We start from the raw sequence: 23,864 nt of genomic DNA, 5'->3' as shown, positions 1-23,864 counted from the left end.
AAAACTGAATTTATTTTTATAAAATTTAAATGTGTTGGCTTTTCACATTTTACCCTTTACTACTATTTATAGGTTATTTTTTGCAAATACAATTTAATGAGGACAGGGTGGGGGGCAAAAAAGTCACTTTATTAGAATAATTTTACATGTAAGAGTTATTTTTGTGGGAAAAGTCTCTAATAAGAACAAATTCAGAATATTTTCAAGTGAAAAAACCTCATCTTGAATGATATGAATGATATCAAATCCTGATATATATCAGATATCACATCATCATCCACACCGGGGTCATAAGGAACACAATTGATTACTGGAGTTGGCAATTGTGTAATTGCTTTTGCAACTTAACTAAGTAGAAGTTGGAATTCTCAGTAGTTTTTTTTCTTTCAGAAAAGAATATTCTCTTAAATATGTTACTTGCCTTTAGAAAAATATTTGAAACAAGTATGACATCAAAGGGACTGTTGATTTTTGAATATATAGTTTGTTGTTCTTAAAAAGGTAGATGTAAATGATGATCTTGACTTCTTTATTAGGGCCTGAAATAACTACTGTTTCCACTTTAACAATCACCCTAGAGCTGCAGCTTTGGAACAGTTCAAGTCTCTTGGTGCTGAGCCCTTGGAGGTGGACTTGAAGGAATCTGGTGAGGGACAAGGAGGATATGCAAAAGAGATGTCCAAAGAGTTCATTGAAGCTGAAATGAAACTCTTTGCTCAACAATGCAAGGAGGTAGACATCCTTATCAGCACAGCACTTATTCCAGGTATGCCATTAAGTAAATGGTTATTTTAAAAGCACTTTTACTTTTTTTTTTTTTAATAGCAAGAGTGAATGATTGCTTAACATTTGAATTTCTTTAAGGAAGGATCTAGTGCTTTCTATTATAAAAGTACTAGAAAATGAGAAAACATATGACAAAATTCATAGTCATTAATAATTTTCTTCAAGTATTTTTTCTGTGAAAAATTTTTTTTTTTTTTTTTGAAATGGAGTCTCGTTCTTATTGCCCAGGCTGGAGTGCAGTGGCATGGTCTCGGCTCACTGCAACCTCCGTCTCCTGGGTTCAAGCGATTCTCTTACCTCAGCCTCCCAAGTAGCTGGGATTACAGGCATCCACCACCACGTCTGGTTAATTTTTGTGTTTTTAGTAGAGTTGGGGTTTTGCCATGTTGGCCAGGCTGGTCTCGAGCTCTTGACCTCAGGTGATCCGCCTGCCTTGGTCTTCGAAAGTGCTGTGATTACAGGCGTGAACCACCGCGCCTAGCCCTTTTGTGAGTTTTTGTGTAAGTTCATAGATTATACTGTATGTACAATTTTTTTTTTTCCGGAGAATAAAACACTATTTATTTAGAAAAGATTATTATTACTATTATTTTCTCTGCAACTTAAAAAACTTCAATAGCTTTTGGGGAGCAAGTGGTGTTTGGTTGCATGGAAAAGTTCTTTAGTGGTGATTTCTGAGATTTTGGTGCACCTGTCGCCTAAGCGGTGTACACTGTACACAATGTTTAGTCTTTTATCCCTCAACCCCCTCCCACTCTTAACCCCTGAGTCCCCAAAGCCCATTATATCATTCTTATGTCTTTGTGTCCTCATAACTTAGCTTCCACTTTTAACAGTATTTAGTTTTTAATTCCTGAGTTACTTCACTTAGAATAATGGTCTCCACCTCCATCCAAGTTGCTGTGAATGCCATTATTTTGTTCCTTTTTATGGCTGAGTGCTATTCCATGGTGTGTGTATATATGTATATGTATGTTTATCTACTCGTTGGTTGATGGGCATTTAGGCGAGTTTCATATTTTTGCAACTGCGAATTGTGCTGCTATAAACATGAGTATGCAAGTGTCTTTTCTATATAATGACTTCTTTTCCTTTGGGTAGATACCCAGTAGTGAGACTGCTGAATCAAATGGTAGTTCTACTTTAGTTCTTTAAGGAATCTCCATGCTGCTTTCCACAGTGGTTGTACTAGTTTACATTCCCGCCAGCAGTGTAAAAGTGTTCCCTTTTCACTACATCCATGACAATATCTGTTATTTTTTGATTTTTAAATTATGGCCATTTTTGCAGGAGTAAGGTGGTATCTCGTAGTTTTGATTTGCATTTCCATGATCATTAGTGATGTTGAGCATTTTTTTCATATGTTTGTTGGCCATTTGTATATCTTCTTTTGAGAATTGTCTATTCATGTCCTTTGTCCACTTTTTGATGGGATTATTTATTTTTTTTATTGCTGATTTGTTTGAGTTCCTTTTAGATTCAGGATATTAGTGATTTGTCAGATAAATAGTTTGTGAAAATTTTCTCCCATCATGGGTTGTATGTTTACTCTGACTATTTCTTTTGCGGTGCAGAAGCTTTTTAGTTAAACTAAGTGCCATGTATTTATCTTGGTTTTTGTTACATTTGCTTTTGGGGTCTCGTTCATGAACTCTTTACCCAAGTCAGTGTCTAGAAGAGTTTTTCCGATGTTATGTTCTAGAATTTTTATGGTTTCAGGTCTTAGATTTAAGTCTTTGATCCATCTTTGAGTTGATTTTTGTATAAGATGAGGGATGAGGATCCAGCCTCATTCTTCTGCATGTGGCTTGCCAATTATCCCAGCACCATTTGTTGATGTATGTACAGTATTATATTCATAAGCAGGTTCCTCTGCTCAAACCCTTGATAAATTGATTGTTAATTTATTTACATTTTCTTTGGTAAGATACTACCTTCTCCTTGTAGGAAATTCAAACAGTAGTGATAAATAAGAAAAAAAATCCAGATCATTTGAAATTCTACCAGAGAGATAACTGTTATGAATATTTTGATCTTTTTTTTTCCATATATGTGTGAGAGAGAGATAGGGGACTTTGTATGTATATGTATTTATGGAATTTTCAGTGTATATTTTTACTTATGGAAATGACCCTATGTCAGTTTTAAATTATTTCATTTGACATGTTTTCAGCCAAATTGTGAGCTTTTTGATTGAAGGAATTACTTTCTAGTCCCTTTACAAATCTCCTTCTAAAGAGTATTTTGTACTCAGTACATGACTGATGTCAAACCAATAAGTGTTTATTAATCAGTAAGCAGTAGCTTGATCTAGCAAGATTTGGGCATGAGCAAACTGTCCACATTTTATAGTCTCACCTCTTCTCTTCACCTATCCTTTCCTTTTGTTATTGAATAATGAATACCATGCTGATTCTAATTTTTTCCTTTCTGAAAGAAAGTGGACCACATAATGAGAGCTTAAAGGGTTCCTGGTTGCTTATGTTAGATCCTAGTGAAGGAGCCTCACTTTCTCTGAGGTACTGTGGATTATTAGAATTTGCTTTGTCATTAGGCTATGAAAGAGGAGAAACTCTCCTCCAGTACCTTCCCCTACAACAAAAAACCTGGTTAATATAAACCTAAGGACAAAGAATTGATTGGCATCAGATCTGTGAGCTTGTGGGGGAAAACAAGCCTCCCAAATGTGTTTTTCTTTCTGTCCTCTGTTAACCCAGGTGATAGGTGAGCTGGTCTCTCCAGATACCCGCGTCCCCGCAGAGCGGCTAGATGAAGCAGACAGGCAGGGGGCTGATATGGGGTCTCGGCAGGGCTCAGGCAAGGGGAGCATCTGTAATTGTAGAAATGAGGCCTGTGGTTGGTTCCGGGAGGTGCATGCAGATCGAACCCTGGACCCAGGGTAGTTGTGAAATCTGTCAGTGAAGACATAACTCATGCACAAGCAGTGTCAGGAGAGCACTTCAGGATTCATCCTTTTCGTGTGTGGCAGTGGCTCCTGGCTCAGCTGTTTCACAGGTGGTTCTGAGGAAGGAATGGGGTGACATGCTGCAGCCACCATCTGCCCTCTGAGAAGCAGCTGCGCATTGTGGGGGAAGTTATGAGAGGATTAGATGTAACAAGCGGCCAGTAGAGGGTGCTAAAACATTTGCTCATGGAGTAAGCCATGTGGCTAGGAAGCTAGTTTTATTTAGTCAACTCATACTTTAAAGAACTAGGGATAATTCAAATAGAGTATTTAGATTTATTATTGATTACAGAGCTAGATGTCAGTGATAGTACTGAAGATTTATTTTATAAACACATACTGACTTTCAGGGCCTTCCCCACTCCCCATAATATTTTATTTTTTATAAGTAGCTTATAGTTAGTATACTTTAGTAAAAGGTCAGACTGTATGACAATCTTACAGTCTAGTTGAAGAAGTTTTATTAATCTGTTCCACTAAGCCTTTCTTGTTCTCTGAAGCCACGATCTTCACATTAAACTTGCAGAAAGTCCTTGATCAGTACCTCAGTTCAGAGCTCACCCTCAAAAGGCCGGCTGAAAAGGGCCTTTACTTTCTTTTGAAAAAAAAAAAAGAAGAAAGAAAAAAGTGAATTGGAATATTATATGGGAAAAGGTGATTTTTCTAAAGATCTTTCCTATCTGTGGGACACTGAAAACAGAAAACATGAGCATTTAACAAAAATGACTGAAAGAGTACATGAAGGTACAAATGCCCTTTGGAAAACAGTGTCCTTGGCATTATACCTTTACTGCTTTATGTCCTGAGCCTTTGCCTGGGTGCCCTGATGGTGTAGCTGACTCTTGAATGACCCTCAGAGCAGAAATTGTTCTGAAGTTTTCCTTGAGTGGATTCAAAGGGGATTAAGTCAAATGTCAGAAATTCTCTAAGCTAAGATTTATAGATTGAGATCCCTGGAAGGCTGGACCGAAGACCTGGCATGGATAAGAATGTTGAGAGGCAGACACAGGTAAGTAACTAGTTTCAGGGAGCAACTTTACGGAGTTAGTACATTTTTATTGTCCTAGGTATATGTCACTTGGTGGTCTTGAAAAAACAATGAACTTGTACTTACATAGATTGTGTGTGGAATGAGATAGTTCTGTAGCTAGCTAGTTGTTATGCTGCCTGATATCTTATACCATCATCTCACCCCCCTATTGGGTTGAGTGATGGATTAAAGGTGAGAATTTCACTTAATGCAGGTAGCTTGAGGATGGGGCCAAGCTGACAGCCCCACTTTGTGGTGCTGTGCACATAAAGAAAAGCTCTCTACTTTCCTGTACAGCTCATTGACCTTTGGGGCAGCCCAAAGTAAGGCAGCCCTGCTCTCTGGTAATGTTCAGGCTGTGCTCATAATCTTTTCTGCTAAGCCTTTTGAGACACAAGATTTTTTAGCATCCCTAATGATCTGAAACCCTTTTAGAGAGACTTGTCGTAGACATAGAAGAGTTAATCAGGAAGGGACTGAATCAGGTTGAAAATCCGATAAGTACGTTGGGGAGGGGAGTATGGTATGGCGTGAGAAGGAATCATGGTGATTTTGCACTAACTGTGTCTTGGGCAAATTTCACCTAAGTTCCAATGAGAATGAAGAGAACTATGGAGCACATGCTAAGTTTAACCTGACAGAAACCAACTTTTCCATTTAAAATCTTTCTGATGACCACTTAATTAAAAAATCATGAGCATCTTAAAGTCCTATAGCTTCCCAGCTATAGGTCTAGTCCTTATTAATTTAGGGGAACCATAGCTATTCTAAGGCCTGGATTTTTAGCAATGATGACAGTAGCTTGGGCGACTTGGGTTCCCAGCATCATTATATGAAGCAAACCATCTAAACTGAACAGAGTTGGATCATAGTCTCCCACTCCCCGATTACCTGTGGTATAAAGTTTGCATTCCTTGAAGGTATTTCTTGACTTTCATTATCTGGTCCTGATTTAGCTTTTGGGTCTCGTGTTAAACTAATATCTTATTCTCTGGGCCTGATTTCAGCCATATTGACTGCTATTATCTCCTCAAATGGGCCAAGATACTTTTTTGCCTTTGCACATATTGCTGCTTCTCTTTGGAATACTATCCTTGCCCTTGCCTGCTTTTTGAAATCCTACTCAACTCAATTACGACATCCTCCACAGTTTCTATTGCCTCCTGCTCAGCAGTAGTGTTGTTTTTTCCTTTTCCTGCACTCAAAGCACTTTGCTTGTTCTTCCTATTACAGCAGTGCTTAGTCCCATCATTCCTTAGTTATCTTGTCTCCCTTTGAGTGCAGCAGGAGTCTTTGATTTATGCCAGTGCTTGGCATAGTGCTTTGTACACAATGGTGGCTTAGCAAAGGTTGCTGAACTAATAATTCTGGATACCTTCTTTAGGTCTTGGTTGGTACAGTTCCTTTCATTTTTTTCAGTGGTATCTACAAATTCTGATAGAACACTCTGTTGGTTCACTTTTGGACAGGAATATTGCAGAAGCTAATTTAAGCCTGGGAACTTAACTTCCTTAAATTATTCAAAACTGGGACACATGCCCATTCTGCAGTTTGAGGTGGTTGGCTAGCTAGACCTCTCAGGAGATAGAATTAGGAAGTAGTGGAAGAGCTGTTTGGGAATTAGAAAGTGTCCTGTCAGAGAGGAAGGAACATATTCATTGCTCGATTGTTGATTAAAATACTTTACGCCATATGTACTTGTGTCTCTTTTTAGGCACAATCCAGATTAGAGTGGCCATACTTTTTGTTTTTATCTATACTTGTTAGGATCTATAAAATATACCCCTCAAAGGGTGTGGACTTTTGTGGTAATTTTCCATGTCTCTGGAGAATTGGGTGGGAGGTGTTTTCCTCTAATATACAAGTTCCTTACATGTATGAACCTGAGATGTTGCAGTCTCCTGGAAAATCAACATTTGTTTTCCATCTGTCTTGTTGAATTTATCTTTCATATGGAGTGGAAATATAGTGCAAAAGAATGACTTTCCATGGTAATTGTTGAAACTTGTGCTTTCAGGCAAGAGAATCATTGATACAAGAATAACTGATACTCTCTAGTTGTGTAATTCTACAAAGAAATATTGTTTTTGATGACTAAAGTTTTTGCCAAAAGTAAGGATTTATTATTCATTCTCTTATTAAACTGTATGCATTGTGATCACAAAGGACAAAACTATAAGATCGGTGATTCCCAACTCTTTTGGAATTATATTACTTTTTTTATTATCTGATTCATGTTCTGTAATTCCCTCCCTTCAATGTATTTTATGATTATATAGACTTTTGTAATATTGTTATATAAAGTTTCATTTGTTTTGAGGATATTGAAGACATTTTGAAGAACAGAGAGAAACTTAAGTATTGCAACATCAAGGGTTGGTAACCACAGGCTGTCTACACACCTCTTCATAGCTTTCAATGCAGATAGAGCAACTTGTCCTCAAGTGGAGGATGCCAAAACTGTGGCTTTTCCATTGCTATTTATCAGTCTTGTTCTTAGGGTGTATTTGAGCACATTTTGTGAGTGACTGGGCTACATTTAGCAAATGTTCTGTTAGGAATAATTTATGGCATAGTTATACTTTGGTTTGGTTTGTTATTTCTCCCAAAGCATGTTGCAATATTGGTATGCATTATGCTTCCTTCCTGGCTTTCCCTGGTTTGTAAAGGATTGGGAGGCTGAGGCTGTCTTTGGCAAAGCAACACAAATAGCATTACTGCTAATGTATTAGTACTTCCCTACCATGTGCGTTTCTGTATCTCCTTCCTTACATTTTCCCTATACTTTCTTGTGCTTCAGTATTAGTTAGGGTGGTCTAGCCCTAAATCTATGAGTTTTGCTGTAACAGATTAATCCAACAATGCATAATGGCGCCGATGTTACAGAAATTTACATCTTGCTTAGTAATAGGTAGGTTCACACATTGGTGGGCAGCTCTTTTTCATATGGTCATTTGGGGATTCAGGTTATGACAGTGTTGCCATCATCATTATGAGGCTATGAAGGTTGCTCTGGGACTGTCTCTATTTCAGCCAGCCAGAGGGAAAGTGGGATGGAGGAGTGTGCATGGAAGGCCAGGAAATGGCACACATCACTCCTGCTTTGCATTCTTTTGCTAAGACTTAGTTGCGTGGCCAAACCTAACTGTGAAGGAAGCTGGGAATTGTCTAGCTCTGTGCCCAGGAATAAGAGAACATTGTATTTGTGTGCTAGGGCTGCCATGACAAAATACCACAGACTTAGTGGCTTAACCAACAGAAATTTATTTTCCCAGAGTTCCGGAGGATGGATATATAAGGTCAATGTGTCAGTGGGATTAGTTTCTTCTGAGCCTGTCTCCTTGGCTTGTGAATGGCTGCCCTCTTGCTGTGTCCTCACATGGTCTTTCCTCTGTGTGTGTGCATTCCTGGTTTCTCTTTTTATGCTTCAATTTCCTCTTCTTTTAAGGACACCAGTCAGGTTGTCCTAGGGCCCACCCTAATAGACTCATTTTAATGTAATCACCTCTTTAAAAGCCCTGTCTTTAAATACAGCCATATTCTGAGGTACTGGGGGTTAGGGTGTCAACATAAGAATTTTGCAGTGGCCACAATTCAGCCCATAACAAATGTAGATTTTTGTGCACAGCTAACAGCCTCTTTCCTCTTCCCTGCTTTGTAATTTAATGTGTTAGTGTTTGATCTGTTCATTGGAAATCAGGGGAAGGGTCATAGATTTAGAGCCAGATAGAGTAGATTCAAATTCTAGTTCTACTACTTAACAGCTGATTTGTCTCTCTGAATATCAGATTCCTTATCTCTGAAATGTGAATAAAAATTTCTACCTTGCAAAGTTGTTTTGAGGAATGAAGAAAAAACCCTGTGTAGGGCTGGGCATAGAGAACATTATTGTAATTCTTTCTTCCATTGGTGATGCCTCGTCTTCTGGATGGGACTCAGGATTACAAATCTTACTGACTTTTGCAATAAAAATCCAGACATTCTCAAGGATTATGTGGAACGTTGAAGATGGTCCCTCATGAATCCACCCATGAAGTTACATAACCAGTATTTATTAGATGGCAATGTGGCATGGGTTTCCCTGCGGAGAAACATGACTTAATTGTTTTTTATCTGAATTTGCTGAAGATATCCATTTTATTAAGGCTGTTTTCCCAGTTAACCTCATTCTGACCTAAGTTGAAAGACATAAGAAAGAAAATAAGCAGCACTGTTTCTATTTTTAAAAACACTTTTAAATTCTTTCATGTTAACAAAATAATAAAATCAGAATGTGTAATACCATTTTATTGCTTCAATTTTTAAAGGATTTTGGTAGCTAATGTACATCTATACTTATGTTGGAGGGAATTCAAAGAATGCTATAGTTTCTATGAGAATATATATTTCCTTATTTGTGCTACCATTTAAGTTTGGAGAATTTTTGTAACCCATGAAACCATGGTAAAATCTTGACTAATTTTGCTTTTTATTTATACAAAATTTTGCAGCTCTGAGAGGTGAATTATTCAGTTAATCCTTTCAAAATTTTTATAAACATGTTCTTTAATTATGAGGTAAAAGCTTGTTTTTAGGTTTCTTCTTTAAATAGATCTTTAGGGATTTTTCTAATCTGCTAAAATATGCTGTTGACTAATCATATTTCATAAGTATTACATTTAGAAAAATTCAAGGGATCCAATTTGTAAAAGCCAATTATTTGCCAGCCTGACTTTCTGTCTGGTTCTTTATACAAATAATTATGCAGGCAAAGTTTTCCTGTAGTTCCAGGGATAAAGCTCACATATAAAGTACTCTGCTTGACTATTTAAACTTGGGCCAGAATCTCTTTAGGCTCATGAACACAGCTTTCATATCTATGATAAACAGAGTAGAGGGGTTGCTCTATGTACTGTGGGGCTGGCTAAATCAGAGACTCATTAGAAAATGGATTAGTGAATTAGATGTTCAGTACTTTCTTGCCATATTCTATATTTTACATAATCTATTATTTTTTATTCTCATATGCATACATATATGTATAAAAACCCTTTTGTTATCATTGGTAACATTTTAAAAGCTTAAGACTCAGTACTTTAACCCCATCAGTGATTTTGAAATGCTAAAAGAGCTTTTGGTATGGATCCGTTAGGATGCCTTTAGCTGCCAGAAACAGAAATTCTAACACAACCTGCCTTAAAGTAGGCGATTTCTTGGGTTCTGTTAACAGAACGAAGTCCAGTTATAGCTGTGGATAAGTGTGGGCTGGGACACCCTGACTGTGCTCCTTCATGCTCTCGTCTCTGAGTTGGCTTCATCCTCAGTGCTGTGCAAAAGGCAGCAACAATTTCAGGCTCCAGTATGTACAACACAATATTTAGAGGAGGAGGTAGTCCTGTGCTGATGGCACCCTCTTGAAGAGCAAAAAGAAGGAAACTTCTTTTTCAGAAATCCTTAGCAAATTTTCCCTCATTTATGCTAACCTCGATTGGTTTATGACCATTTCTGAACCAATCCTTGTAGGTAGGGCAATGAGATGTACCTCAACTTACACCTGGATATCTGAACCAGTCACTAATAAGGTGATAAGATTACCCTTAGACCTTCCAGGCCTGCCTCTGGAGTGGTGATATGATTTGGTTGTGCCCCCACCCAAATCTCATCTTGAATTGTTGTTCCCATAATCCCCGCATATCACGGGAAGTACCAGGTGGAGAGAATTGAACCAAGGGGGCAGTTTCCTCCATCCTGTTCTCATGATAGTGAGCTAGTTCTCATGAGAGCTGATGGTTTTGTAAGGGGCTTCCCCCTTCACTGGGCACTCATTTCTTTCTCCTTCCACCATGTGAAGAAGAACATGTTTGCTTCCTTTTCTGCCATGATTGTAAGTTTCCTGAAGTCTCCCCAGCCTTGCGGAACTGTGAGTCAATTAAACCCCTTTCATTTATAAATTACCCAGTCTCGGGCAGCTCTCTCTCTCTCCCTCTCTCTGTCTCTCTCTCTCTCTCTCTATATATATATATATATGTATATATAAAAGAATATATGAGATCAGACTAATACAAGTGGTTTCTGAGGTCATGTCTCGTGGGCTGGTTGGAAAAATGAAAATCAGCATAGTGACAAAAGGAGAAAATGGATACTGAGTAGATACTAGCAATACTCAGTGCAACATTGTGTTGTTATAATGAAGCTTCTTACCATGTAAATGATAAAGTTCAGCCTATCTTTCTTTACCTGCTCTATTTTACATTTAGTCAATGTAGAGACTACATTACATTAAAAATTGTCCTTGTCTGCCTAGTACTTGTTCATGAGAAATCTATTTTGGTTTGGATTAATAGATTCTATGATTCGTATTATTTATTTGCTACTGTGGAGCTAAATATCTCATGTACTTGTTAAAGCAGAAAGTTTTGTTTTTTTTTTAGACCCTCTAATTTGATGCCTTACAGACCAGGAAGTTAGGAATTTCCCCATCTGATTACATGCTGTTGAATAATTCCAGTAAATAATGCTGAATGCTCCTTGGAATCATTATAAAATGTTGTGGTAAACCCATTTCATCTTCATGGCTTGTTGTTTTTAATATTTTTAGTGGTTTCTTCTTAATTAATTAATTTATTTTTTCTTTTTGGTATGATTAAAGTGTGGGGGTTTGGTTCTTTTCCTGTTAAGATAGAATCTGTGAATTTATTGATTTCAGATTATCATGTTAGGCCTGATTCATTCAAAAAGATATAATATCTTACAGAATTTTCTGGTAAATCTTTAGCCTTTGGTGTTTAGTTTAAGCTGTGTGACTCTTTTTGAATTTAGTGCTGTAAAGAAGCTAATGATATATTCTTTTGCTACATAGCAATGAGTTGTTAAAGCTATTTTTAGAAATTAGTAATTTTTCTCAAGTCACAGATGAGAAAAAACAAAAAACAAAGCAGAAGTTAGTTTTTCTAGCAGTTTCTCATTTTACTACTTTTAAAACTGCATCTTAGTATTCATTTATTGAGAAAATACATGGTTGAGAAAAGATGCTATGAATTCAATAACATTTAAAAATGATTTTACGTGAATCACAGCCATATGTGCATATATCAAGAAATAGTACACTTGTGTGAGGCAGTTTTTCAGTCTACAGTCAATTCATGGTGCACATGGAGATTCAAGGATGACTTACACTAACCTGTGGTACCTTTATTCACTCCAAATAACTACCAACCAATTGGGAAACTATAATTCAAATTTTTACATGAGTGCTTTAAATACCCAACTCTTCTAGTAATAAAATTGTTAACCAACCTTTGAATGCAGCCACTTTTATTTGTAAAATATTAGACCCTAGAGCCTAAGTAAAATTTTTCTTCCTCCATCCACCCTGCACATGGGAGGCACTAAGTAAGTATTAGTTATGTCAATGAATGAATGAATATTTGAATGATGACTGTGAGAGCTTGACGTCCTACAGTTTTCTTGGCAAAAGTATGGAAATAAGTCCCTCTGAGAGGGAACTGAGAAACCCTTCCAGGGGAACTTAACGTCCACAAACCAGAAGGGAGCAAGAAATATTTCATAAAGTTGGATATCATGCCAAATCCTTCACCCACAGTTGGTATTGTGTCAGAAAATATTTCTTAAAATTTTCTCTCTTTGTTAATTTTATTCTGTCACAGTGATTGATTTTTTTTTAAGGGGGCTGGTTTAGGAAATATAATGATCTTTTTGTGTATCTCATCTTTTGCAGATAAATGATAAAATTAATAGAAATGAACTTCAAAAGGGGGAAAAGCCCAACTGGGCTTTAAAAATGCCTCTCATCTGCCTTCTTTTATTAATTTTCCTGTTTCTTTTGCAGTTCTGTCTCAAAATACCTGATGTGTTTATTATTATTTTCTTTTTTATAAGCCTTTGTCAGAATGATGTGCTTATTTTGTCTTTTATATCTAGGTCTTTCACCAAGCTGTCTCTGGGGTGTAGAGGGCATCTCTTTATATTTGAAGAATTTGTAAACATTGGATATATTCATTTCCATGTTATACATGTAAAAAACTTGACACATCTTCCTGTTTGTATTCCATGTATAGTTATGCCCGTGTCTCCCTTTATTGTGTTTTGGTACAGTCCTTGAAAGACTGCCCTAACTGCATAGCGTCATTTGTTGTAGAAGGGAGGGAGGGCAGGTGATTTTGAGTCAGGCTTTTCAATTGGTAAGTAAGTAGGTTGGGGTTTTTCTAAGTTCTTCTAGTTCTCATAGTACCAACTCTTAAACCGCCACTTCTCCTTGACTTAAAGGAGAAACTGGTTGTGATTATCCAGGAGTACTTTATTTTATTTTTAAAATAAAAATGATATGTGGCTTTTATTGGAGATGCTGTAAAGTACAAAGTAGAAAATAAAGATCACCTGTGATCTCTCCATATCATACTGAGTGAACTTTTATTTGTTTTTACTGTTTTTATTGAATTTGCCATTTGTATTTATTGTTCACCTGTCTATAGGATTATAGTGTTTTGTTTTTATTGAAATTTCTGTGGGCTTTTCATCAATTGTTGTCTGTTTCTTGAGAATTGTAATATATACATTTTTCATATTTAAATCTATTGATGTTTTCTTTTGTAATTTTCTTCATTGCTTTAAATTTAGGAAGTGCTTTTTTTAGCCACAGACTGGAGAGATATTCACCAAGGTTTCCTTTTTCCTCTTTTCTTTCACTTCATGAATTGATTCTCTTCTTTTACAATTAATTCTTATATTTCTAGAGTTTAATGTATGGTATTAGGTTTGGGTAGATATTTTTTACCCAGATACCTAACTAATCATCATATTACTTTTGTTCTTCATTGTGTAATGCTGCATTTATTATGCATTAAACTTTATTATATTAGGCTACCAGGGTAAGATAGTATTTTGAAATTGTCTTCTCAGTGTTTCTGTCTCTGGACCTATTCTTTTGAGGTTTTGCTCATCTGGAGCTTTTATTTACTATTTTGCTTCTTTTTTGGATTTATTTTTTTCCCTTCTGTTTTCAATTTTTATTTCTGCACTTTCCAGAATTTTCAAAAAATTAGTCCACATGTGAGTGCCTGAAGGCAGCTGCACTGTTACATTCATGATTGTATTCCCTGTAGCCCTTATTAAAGATATTTTAATTTTAAAATTAAAACATTTGGGAGATAAGGAAAAACACAGCGAAGAAAATAGCCTCACCACTCAAATATACCCTGGTTTTGTTAAATGTTATATGATATAGAATTTATTACAAACTGTATAATATGTGTAATGTATTGTATTATATAATATTTATGTATATATAAATAGAAACATTCATGTATATAAATATATATCTAAACTTACATACTATTTGGTTATGTGCTTTTTATTTATAATAATTCCATGTCTTTAAATTTTCTTGTGTGACTTAAGTAACATTTTAAACTTGTTATAGTGATACCCTTCAGTCTGTGCACCAAATAAGTTAACCTATGTGAAATAATATGCTATTGTTTTAAAAGTGATTGAATTTCTGAGCAATAATAGGGACAAAACACCCAACTTATCATTATTAAGATGCAAACATGTACGTGTGTTTTTCAAAGTTGTGTTAGCCACTGTACAGTTGTTTTGTGGGGTTGAATGAGTAAAATCAGAGGAGATAAATGGGTTGTATATTTTGATGTTTCTAGGGAGACTAAAATGGTTTTGGCCACTTGATGTCTCGCAAAGTGGTAGCATACAGTCCAAGGACTGATCCTTAGCTATGGATGTCTCAGGAGAAAGAAGGAATCACAAATATCTAGGGCAGAGGAAATTAGTTAGATGCCAAATCAAATATGTGCAATCATTGGCCAAAGCTGGGTACAAATAAGGTGGGAGGAAAAGCTGTGGTAAACAATGGCTGGTAGATAGAGAAGAGGCTCTGGCCCCAGGGGGTGGGGATGGTGATGACAGTAAATACCTAGAAAGTACAGGTAGCCCTTTAAATGTGCCCCTGTATGTAGAGGTAGCCATATGATCCATAACTTTAAATCACTGGAGAGCCAAGCAGCATGACCTTTATTTTGGGAAGAGTCCTCAGATAGATGTGGTTTGCTTCCTCAAATTCTCATGGTCGAGTAAAGTTTAGTTAAATATTCAAGGTGCCTTTGTTAGATTATAGTGTGGAGGGTAGAGGAAAGGAATACTTTTGGAGAATTTTGAGAAGTGGTGAAACTACCAGAACTTCAGGGTATTGTCTCTGGGCAAAATGTCTCTTGATTCTTGCTCTTTCTTGGAAACTCAAAAGAAAGGACAAGAGATCTTCTAACAAATCATGTGGCAGTGAGCCCAGTGTGGCTGGAATAGAAGAAGATCCAATGGTGCAGTTTTGAGAGGGCATGTTAGAAAAAGCACTTCACCCAGGGTGAGAGGCATTCAGTCCCAGGAGCCTTAGGATTTGTACTTTATCTCGAAACTATACAGTTTGTAGCAAAAGAAGGAAGTACTACATAAACACCTCACTTGTATCTTCACAACCTTTTAATTCCACATGTACTACAAACGTTATTTTTCCTTTTCGAATCAAATTCTGTAAATACAGAATTGAAAGCTTTCAAAAGAAGAGCTAAAGATAATCAGGCTACTAATGCTCTGCTTTCTTTTTATAAAAGATATGTATATTTTTAAGAGATGGGGTCTCACTGTGTTGTCCAGGCTGGAGTGCAGTGGTGCAAAAATAGCTCACTGCATCCTCGAGTTCCTGGGCTCAAGTGATCCTCCTTTCTCAGCCTCCTGGGTGGTTAGGACTATAGGCATATGCCACCACGTCCAGCTAAGTTTTTTATTTTTGTAGAGATGAGGTCTTGCTATGTGACCCCAGCTGGTTTGGAACTCCTAGGGTCAAGTGATCCTCCCCACCTCAGCCTCCCAAATTGTTACAGTCATGAGCCACTGCACCCGGCTATGCTCTACTTCCATACTACTAATCTCACAAGTTTATTTCCTTTATCTTTTGATTTAGGTATTTCTATTGTTTTATGGAAATGCGAACACGATAGTATGCTGACAGTATAAGCCCCTGTTGAACATACTGATGTATATTAGCTCGAAAAGTCCTAAGGTCTGGGTTTTCATCTTTTATTTAAGAATTAGTGAACGTCTTAAAAACACATTGCAAATTTAAAAGGTGAACTATTAAATAAGGAAAATGTACACCATGAGAACAAGGACTTTTTTTTTTGTTTGTTTATTTACCACTGTATTCCCAGCACCAGGCATAGATAGGGCTTGACTCACTATAGACACCAATACATAATTGTTGAGTGGGAATAAAAGTGTATGAGGGAACTCCTAAACCTTTTGGAGTTGTAGGATTCCACTGTTTTGATCTCTTGGCATTTTCCTGTCTCTTCTCAGAATTTTCTGTGTTAAATTAAGGTAGGTTAATATGATGTGTCAGAAAATCTGGTGACATATGTTAAGATAATTGGCAATATTCTGTTTTGTAATTCATAAATTAGCATTAACTGTACTCTTGACATTGGTGACCTTTACGAATTGTTCAATTTGGGTGCATATAGTTTCCATAGTGGTTTATTATTATGCATTTTTTAAAAAACAGTCAAACTGTTGATCTCTTCGTGAATGCTGTGGTGTATAAACCAGGTGGGGAGAGCAGTGCTGAGATTCTCATGCTGAGCAGATGGCAGGGCCTGCTTGCCAGTCACATGGCTCCCTCCTGCACACTGCCTTTGCAGCTCACACTCATCGTATTTTTTTCCTTAAGAGAATTCCCAGTCTCACCCATGCTATGGTCTTTAGGGGTCTCTTGGAAAGAGTTAAAATTTCAGATGTTAAATTCCTGAATGGCCAGAGACTATTGTAATAATTAGACGTTAAGGCATTAGAAAATGATAATATAACTTGTGCTGTTTTCTTTGATTTTATTAGGTAAAAAAGCTCCAGTTTTATTTAATAAAGAAATGATTGAGTCAATGAAGGAAGGTTCAGTTGTTGTGGATTTAGCTGCTGAGGCTGGTGGAAACTTTGAAACCACTAAGCCAGGAGAACTCTACATTCATAAGGTATAGCAAGATGCATTTTCTATCTGCGATCACTTCTCATATCTTAAGTGAGTTATGAGGGGGTGTTTATTTCTTTAAATATTTAGAGACATTGAGGCCTGAAATTTTAAAATTAAAAATAGGCATATTTAAAGCTCCTGTTGAAATATGTATTTATGTTTATGGGTAGGTACGTATATTTATAAAGATACATAATTTCAAAACTTAGCATTGAATATGAATGAGAATTGTTCTAGAATGAATGTGAATGTAGGGCGATAGACTTTTTTGACTGTAATTTTGTTCATTTAGGGAATTACTCACATAGGCTACACAGACCTGCCCAGCCGAATGGCCACTCAGGCCAGCACCCTATATTCCAACAACATCACCAAACTCCTGAAGGCCATCAGCCCGGACAAAGATAATTTTTATTTTGATGTGAAAGATGACTTTGACTTTGGTACGATGGGTCATGTCATCAGAGGAACTGCAGTGATGAAAGTAAGTAAAGAGATCTATTCCTTCCTGTGCTTTTAGTGTAAATTTGTTTTAGAATTTCTGTTTATGGAAGAAATCTATTTCGGAATTGAGACATATTTTAATAAGGTATTGGTATGCCAGGTTTATGCTGATAAAAATTATTTGTAAATGCAGAATGATTTAAAGAAAAATATTTCAAAGACTTAAAAGTACATGACTTACCAAAAATATACACTGCTTTTGAAAAGCAGAATGAACAAACAAATTGAATAAAGTAAAAATTAAACATTCCCCCCACTTATCTGCTTTTAAGGGTTTGATTTTCATTCTTACATATATGTCCTGTACGCGTACAAATTACATATATATGTATGTATATGTAACATGGATATTAGTATTTGTATACACATGTGACATATTTATGTAAAATGATGTTACCAATTGTATGAATTTATATATTTAAAAGAATTTATATATTTAAAAGAACAGGGTTTTAAAAAATAGTAAAGTATATTCTTTAAGCAATTTTGAAATGCTGGATTGACTTTTTAATATGTACTATTTTCTAATATCTATTAGGATGGTAAAGTGATTTTCCCACCTCCCACACCGAAAAATATTCCTCAAGGTGCCCCAGTAAAACAGAAGACAGTGGCTGAGCTGGAAGCTGAAAAAGCGGCTACCATTACACCCTTCAGGAAGACAATGACAACGGCTTCTGCATATACAGCAGGTGAGGATACCATTTACCAGGGTTTAGTCTTGATTGTTTGATTTTGCAAGTTATATATATATGTATGTGTATGTATATAAACGTGTGTGTGTATATATCTACGTGTGTGTGTATATCTATATGTGTATATATGTGTATATATACACACACACGTAGATATATACACACACATAGATATGTATACACATGTAGATATATATACATATGTAGGTATATACATATATAGATAGATATACATATGTAGATATATACATATATAGATATATATACACACATATATACACATATATCTATAGATATATAGATATATGTATTTTTTCTTTTTTTTTTTGAGATGGAGTCTCTCTCTGTCACAGGCTGGAGTGCAGTGGCGCGATCTTGGCTCACTGCAAGCTCTGCCTCCCGGGTTCATGCCATTCTCCCGCCTTAGCCTCCTGAGCAGCTGGGACTACAGGTGCCTACCACCACGCCCAGCTAATTTTTGTATTTTTAGTAGAGATGGGGTTTCACCATGTTAACCAGGACGATCTCAATCTCCTGACCTCGTGATCTGCCTGGCTTGGCCTCCCAAAGTGCTGAGATTACAGGCGTGAGCCACCGCACCCGGCCTGCAAGCAATATATTAATTGTCAAAATTAGTAAATGAAATGCTGTTGTCTTTTTTGGACTCCATTAGTAATCAGGCCTGAAAGACTTGGTTTTTCAGCAACATACTACTTGTCTCACCTCTACAGAAATGGAGATTACATTTATTGATGCAATAAATAGAGTCAGTGTGCTAAATACTGGAATGAAAGCATGTGAAATAATATGCAGGCAATAAACATTTTTCCTTTTACAGAAAACATTTTAAAAACAGTTATTTTTATATATTAAAAATATACGTACTATATATATGTTTGAAACAGAGTCTTTTTCTGTTGCTCAGGTAGGAGTGTAGCGGTGTGATTATGTCTCACCACAGCCTCAACTTCCTGTGGTTGAGGAAGGAAGCTTCCCACTTCAGCCTCCTGAGTGGCTGGGACTACAGGCACATGCCACCATGCCCAGCTAATTTTTGTGTGTTTTTTTTTGTAGAGATGGGGCTTCACCATGTTGCCCAGGCTGGTCTTGAACTCCTGAGCTCAAGTGATCCTCCTGCCGTGGCCTGCCAGTGTGCTGAGATTACTTTTATCTACATCAAATGTATTGAGAAGTGATGTATGCCATATTGTGCTGGTGTTAAGTGCATATAAATATAATTATGTTTTTTCTGTTTTTTTGTGAAATATCAGTTGTGATTATCTGCACACATGGGTAAGACAAGGGAACCAAATGTTTGCCTTAAAGAATAAGTACTACAATATAGGCTTTAGTCCTTAAACATGTGACTAACATTTTGAGTTACTCAACTTGTAAAAAAATTCAATATTTTCATTTAGATCTCTTTCTTTATGATTTAACATAACTTCTTTGTTTTAAAATTCATTCTTCACGAAAACACTAAATAATTTATTGTAAAGTGGTGTAATATTCATTTTGGCTAAGCATTGTTAGAGGCTGAAATACGGATATTTGATTTTAAATTGGTTTCTCTCTCAAAGAATGAATTAAAAATGTTTAGATCTATTCAGAGCCAAAACAAAAACAAAACAAAAGCAAACTATAAAGAATTAAGGACCAGCACCAAGCACATAGAATTCTTGTAGACTCAGCATCCTCCAAATTCCCATGTGAGTCCAGATGTTTTAAAGCTAAACATGTAACTCTCCTTGAATAAAGAGCAAGTCTCAGCAAAATGACTGAAAAAGCCTCTAGTGGTGAACACTGTGAGTAGATGAAGCAGTGTCCCTACTTGCACTTATTTGTTAAAAAAACAAAATAAATGAGGTTATTGTGTTGTACATGGAACATATTATGAGTAGGATTGTAAATTTCCATTTCTCTTTCAGATTCATAAGGAAATGTAGCAAGGCACATATAATGATTTATTTTTCTTGGTTTCTCTTATATTTCTTGAATCAGGGCATATTGCTTCTTAATATATATGACAGTGGCATATTCCAGTGAATGAAAGGATGAACTTATATGTGTTTTTCTTTATCTTGAACTCCCTCTTTTATATTAAAAATAAGCATTTTTCTTTTATATGTATTAAAAATGTATTTGAACAGCATTCTTCAAAGAATGTGATTTGCTTTCTCTTCTTTCATCAGCCTTTCTCTTCCTCTGTTATACAGATATAGAAATATAGTCTGACATATGTTACTAAATATATGATAGAAAAGACATTAGTTTATTAAATAGTTGATAAGAAAACCTTCAGGTATATGACGTAGTTTTTGTCACAGATGGCTAACACAAAGGACCGTGGATTATGAGAAGGTAGTGCTTCCTGACTAATGTGGTCATAATAATAGCTAGCATTTAGTGACTGCTAGGCACCGTGCTAAATACTTTACATACCTTAGCTCATTTATTTTTTACAAGAATTCAGCAAAGTGGGTATATTATTATTTTCTTTTCCAGATGAAGACAGAGAGGGTTGATAATTTTACATATGAAGACCTGAAGCACAGAGAGATTAAGTAACTTGCCTGAGATGACACAGCTAGGGAGCAGCAGAACCAGGATTCAAACCAGACTGACTTAAGAAAACATATTCTTATTCACAACCCTATACAACTTCTCTAATTTTTAACTGGAAAACAGTGTTGTATCTAACTCTCTAATCAGATGGTTAATGGGCTATGCACTGGAACCTTGGATACATGATATGTGGGTAGGAAAATAAATTAAAACTACAGTCATATTGAATGATTTAATGTAAAATTAATGTCAATCCCTAGATATTTCAGTGGTGCCACTTCCAAAGTAATAGTTTACATCAAGGAAAAAGGTACCTTATTCAGGAAAGTTAACTTCTAGTTCCCTGGTCACCCACTGTCATTTTCTTTTTACTGACCACTAGGTAACCCTTTCTTCTGTTGCAGAACAACTGTCCACATGTTTGCTATCAAGGAAGGCGATAATTAAAGATGTATGTTCAGAGCTGTTTGTATTCTGCACATTCTTAATTTAATTTGTATTTTTTTTCCTTTTCTTTGTAAAATCCTGTTTGCTGACTTGGTGTTGAGGCTGGACCTGACTGCCCTGGCCAACAGTCCAGTCCAGATTCAGGAGCAATTGCAAAACTTGTGTCCCGGGTGGGTGGAAGCCATATGTTTTGGGGAGGTGCTGGAGTGAATGAAATTCTTCCTACTCTTTTAAAACCCCTATTCCTCAGCCAAATCTGAGAGTGACATAAAATTGGCCTCATAAAAGTCTTGTCTTATAAAGGTTGTGTCTTGCCCCAGTAGAAAATGCTTTGGTAGATCCTCTATAGGCCTGTAATTGGGAATAAAAATGCTTGTATAAACATATGTGGCATTGTCAATAAAAGTTAAAACAGGGAAGAGGACAAACTACACAGAGGAAAATGTGCAAATTGTTATTAAGGTGACTCGTAAATATTACTAGATCTTTATAGCTTATTTTGGGGTGGCGGTCAGAAAGTTGGGTTTTGTCCACAGTATTCCTCCATCCCCCTACTTCTTAATTGTCAAACGTCTAAAAAATCTGCTCATTACTGGCAAGGGAGTGGAATTTAAAAGCATTGACTATTTCACATATTTATGGGTGTGCTTTTAATCTTACTGAGACAACTGGATGTCAGCTCACACACACTCTTTACTTTCTTTCTCTAGGTCTCACAGGGATACTGGGTTTGGGCATTGCAGCTCCCAATCTAGCCTTTTCTCAGATGGTGACCACTTTTGGCTTGGCCGGCATTGTGGGCTATCATACCGTCTGGGGAGTGACCCCTGCTCTCCACTCACCACTAATGTCTGTGACGAATGCAATCTCAGGTTTGTTCCTCTCTTGTTTTTCCTCATTTCAGGTTTTCATAGGCTTACTCAGCTCTAGGAGGACTATCAATGACGTTTATAAAGTGTGTTTTCAAGTTGTTTTGCTTGGCATCTGAGGCATCTGCTTTGGTGATCTAAGGGCTCCCAGACTCCGAGAGGGTGTGGAATATGGGCCTGCAAAGTAAGAGGCCATGGAAGTGTGTCAGCTCTTTGGGCTGCTCCCATTTCAAGCAGGACAGAGCCACTGTTACTTCTTCCAAGTTTGATTCTTTTTTTTTTTTTTTTTAAAGGAAGGATTCCACTGATAAAATTTGAAAACCAGCATTCCACAGAATCATAGTTGCAACATCCTATAGGGTTCTCCTTGAATTCAACTCAACATTCAGCCTAGCATGGCTACAATAGGCCCTGTGTGGCATCAGGTTCACCATGAAGCTATGGGACAGGAAAACATCGCTTTCCAGTGAGATGGCATGAGGCATTTCTCTTTGGTGCCAGTCTTTTCAGCAGTTCATGCAGCAGCAGCAGTCCACGTGGCTGCCCAGGATCTATTTTCTTTGTCCCCTAGCAATGGTTCAGATATGAGGGAATGAATCCTACATTGGACAAGCATGGGAGCCGTCCTGGCTTAAAAGCCTCAGGGCCAATAGTCATCTTTTATAACGTTGCCATAGGCATAGCTTCGAGGATCTCTGCAGGGAACATGTCTAGCTCCAAGAGGTGCTGTAGTCAGGAAAACCCAAAGCTAGGCATCCCCAGCAGACATTTACAGTTCATTAATAGTTTCTTCCAGTTTACATGCAAATTATCTACCAGGGTCACTTTTTAACCATAAGCAATGTTGTCTATAACATTGGTGGATTTATATCGGTATTGGAGGAACATAGCTAGAAAGTTAAAGGAAAGTCCAAATCCAATGCAGAAGGAGAAAAAGTTTTGTTAACCCTTTTCCCACAGTAGTAATTTCAGTGAGAATGATGTGAAGCTGTGTTGTCCACAGTCTGCATAAGGAAAATTGTTTATTTCATTTTAATGAGGGTATAAGAAAGCTGCCTTGTTTTTTGATATTGAGAACTTTACCCTCTATGAATCTATGTGTGTGAGGTACTTCAGCTATGATACTTGATTTGGTGGTGTCACTATCACTATTCACCATGTTGATGCTTTCTTTCTAGGCCTGACTGCAGTTGGTGGGTTGGCACTGATGGGAGGACATTTGTATCCTTCCACAACTTCTCAGGGCCTTGCTACTCTTGCCACATTCATATCCTCTGTCAACATTGCAGGTATGATGTCAGTGAAAGGTCTCAGAGGACTATTTTCAATGGAGACATACAAAGCAAATATAAATCAGTATAAAATAGACATAATTGTGCCTTTAAAAAAGGTTTCACTCAGACCGTAAATGCTTTTTGTGCAGGAATTTTAGTTATTTTGCCCATCTGTAATTTTTAGAAACTCTTGGTGAGAGAACAACCCCCAGTTCCCCAAAACAAACAAACAAAATGATGTCTTGCTACAAGTTAACTGGAAAGTTACTGAATGCATAGTTTTGAAGTAAGTTGGGTTAGAGCTGTCACCATAACATCTATAAATGAGTATAATTTTAGATCAAATTTTAGTCTTTTGCCTTATCCCAGCCAGCGTTTGTTCCTGGACACTGAAAGCCTCGCACATCACTCATATGTGAGACTCGTTTGATGCTATTTTGTAGCTAAAAATTCTTTATTGTGTCCAAGAAACCTGGTGCCTGTTGATATGGTATTTTTCTCTTTCATAATTTTTTATAGGGTTTTACAAATGTAACAACCTACTAGAAAAAGATGCCAATCTTTGATCTTTCACATTCTCAAGCTTTTTGAATGGCTTTTTTCTTTTAGTTTTGCATTCTGATAGCATTTTCTTCCTGAATATATTTAGTGTTTTTTCCCCCACCTCTCTAATGGAACTGACTTTAGTAATACAATGA

The 23,864-nt window shown here is 36.7% G+C and overlaps 1 protein-coding gene across 6 annotated transcripts in view; it reads left to right on the top strand.

Annotated features, from left to right (window-relative positions):
* Positions 1 to 23,864, top strand: part of LOC105487487 (nicotinamide nucleotide transhydrogenase) — a 101,140-nt gene that overhangs the window by 23,904 nt on the left and 53,372 nt on the right. For all 6 annotated transcript variants that reach the window (XM_011750952.3, XM_011750951.3, XM_011750950.2 and 3 more), the window contains 6 exons: positions 579 to 766; positions 16,680 to 16,813; positions 17,105 to 17,296; positions 17,855 to 18,008; positions 21,734 to 21,895; positions 23,071 to 23,181. In XM_011750952.3, the coding sequence (XP_011749254.2) occupies positions 579 to 766; positions 16,680 to 16,813; positions 17,105 to 17,296; positions 17,855 to 18,008; positions 21,734 to 21,895; positions 23,071 to 23,181 (941 nt within the window). The remainder of the gene's footprint in view (positions 1 to 578; positions 767 to 16,679; positions 16,814 to 17,104; positions 17,297 to 17,854; positions 18,009 to 21,733; positions 21,896 to 23,070; positions 23,182 to 23,864) is intronic.

This window comes from Macaca nemestrina, chromosome 6, assembly GCF_043159975.1.
Source record: "Macaca nemestrina isolate mMacNem1 chromosome 6, mMacNem.hap1, whole genome shotgun sequence".
In the NCBI taxonomy this organism is placed as follows: Eukaryota; Metazoa; Chordata; class Mammalia; order Primates; family Cercopithecidae; genus Macaca; species Macaca nemestrina.
Note: the sequence above shows the minus strand (reverse complement) of the source record. Positions and strands in the feature narration are given on the sequence as shown.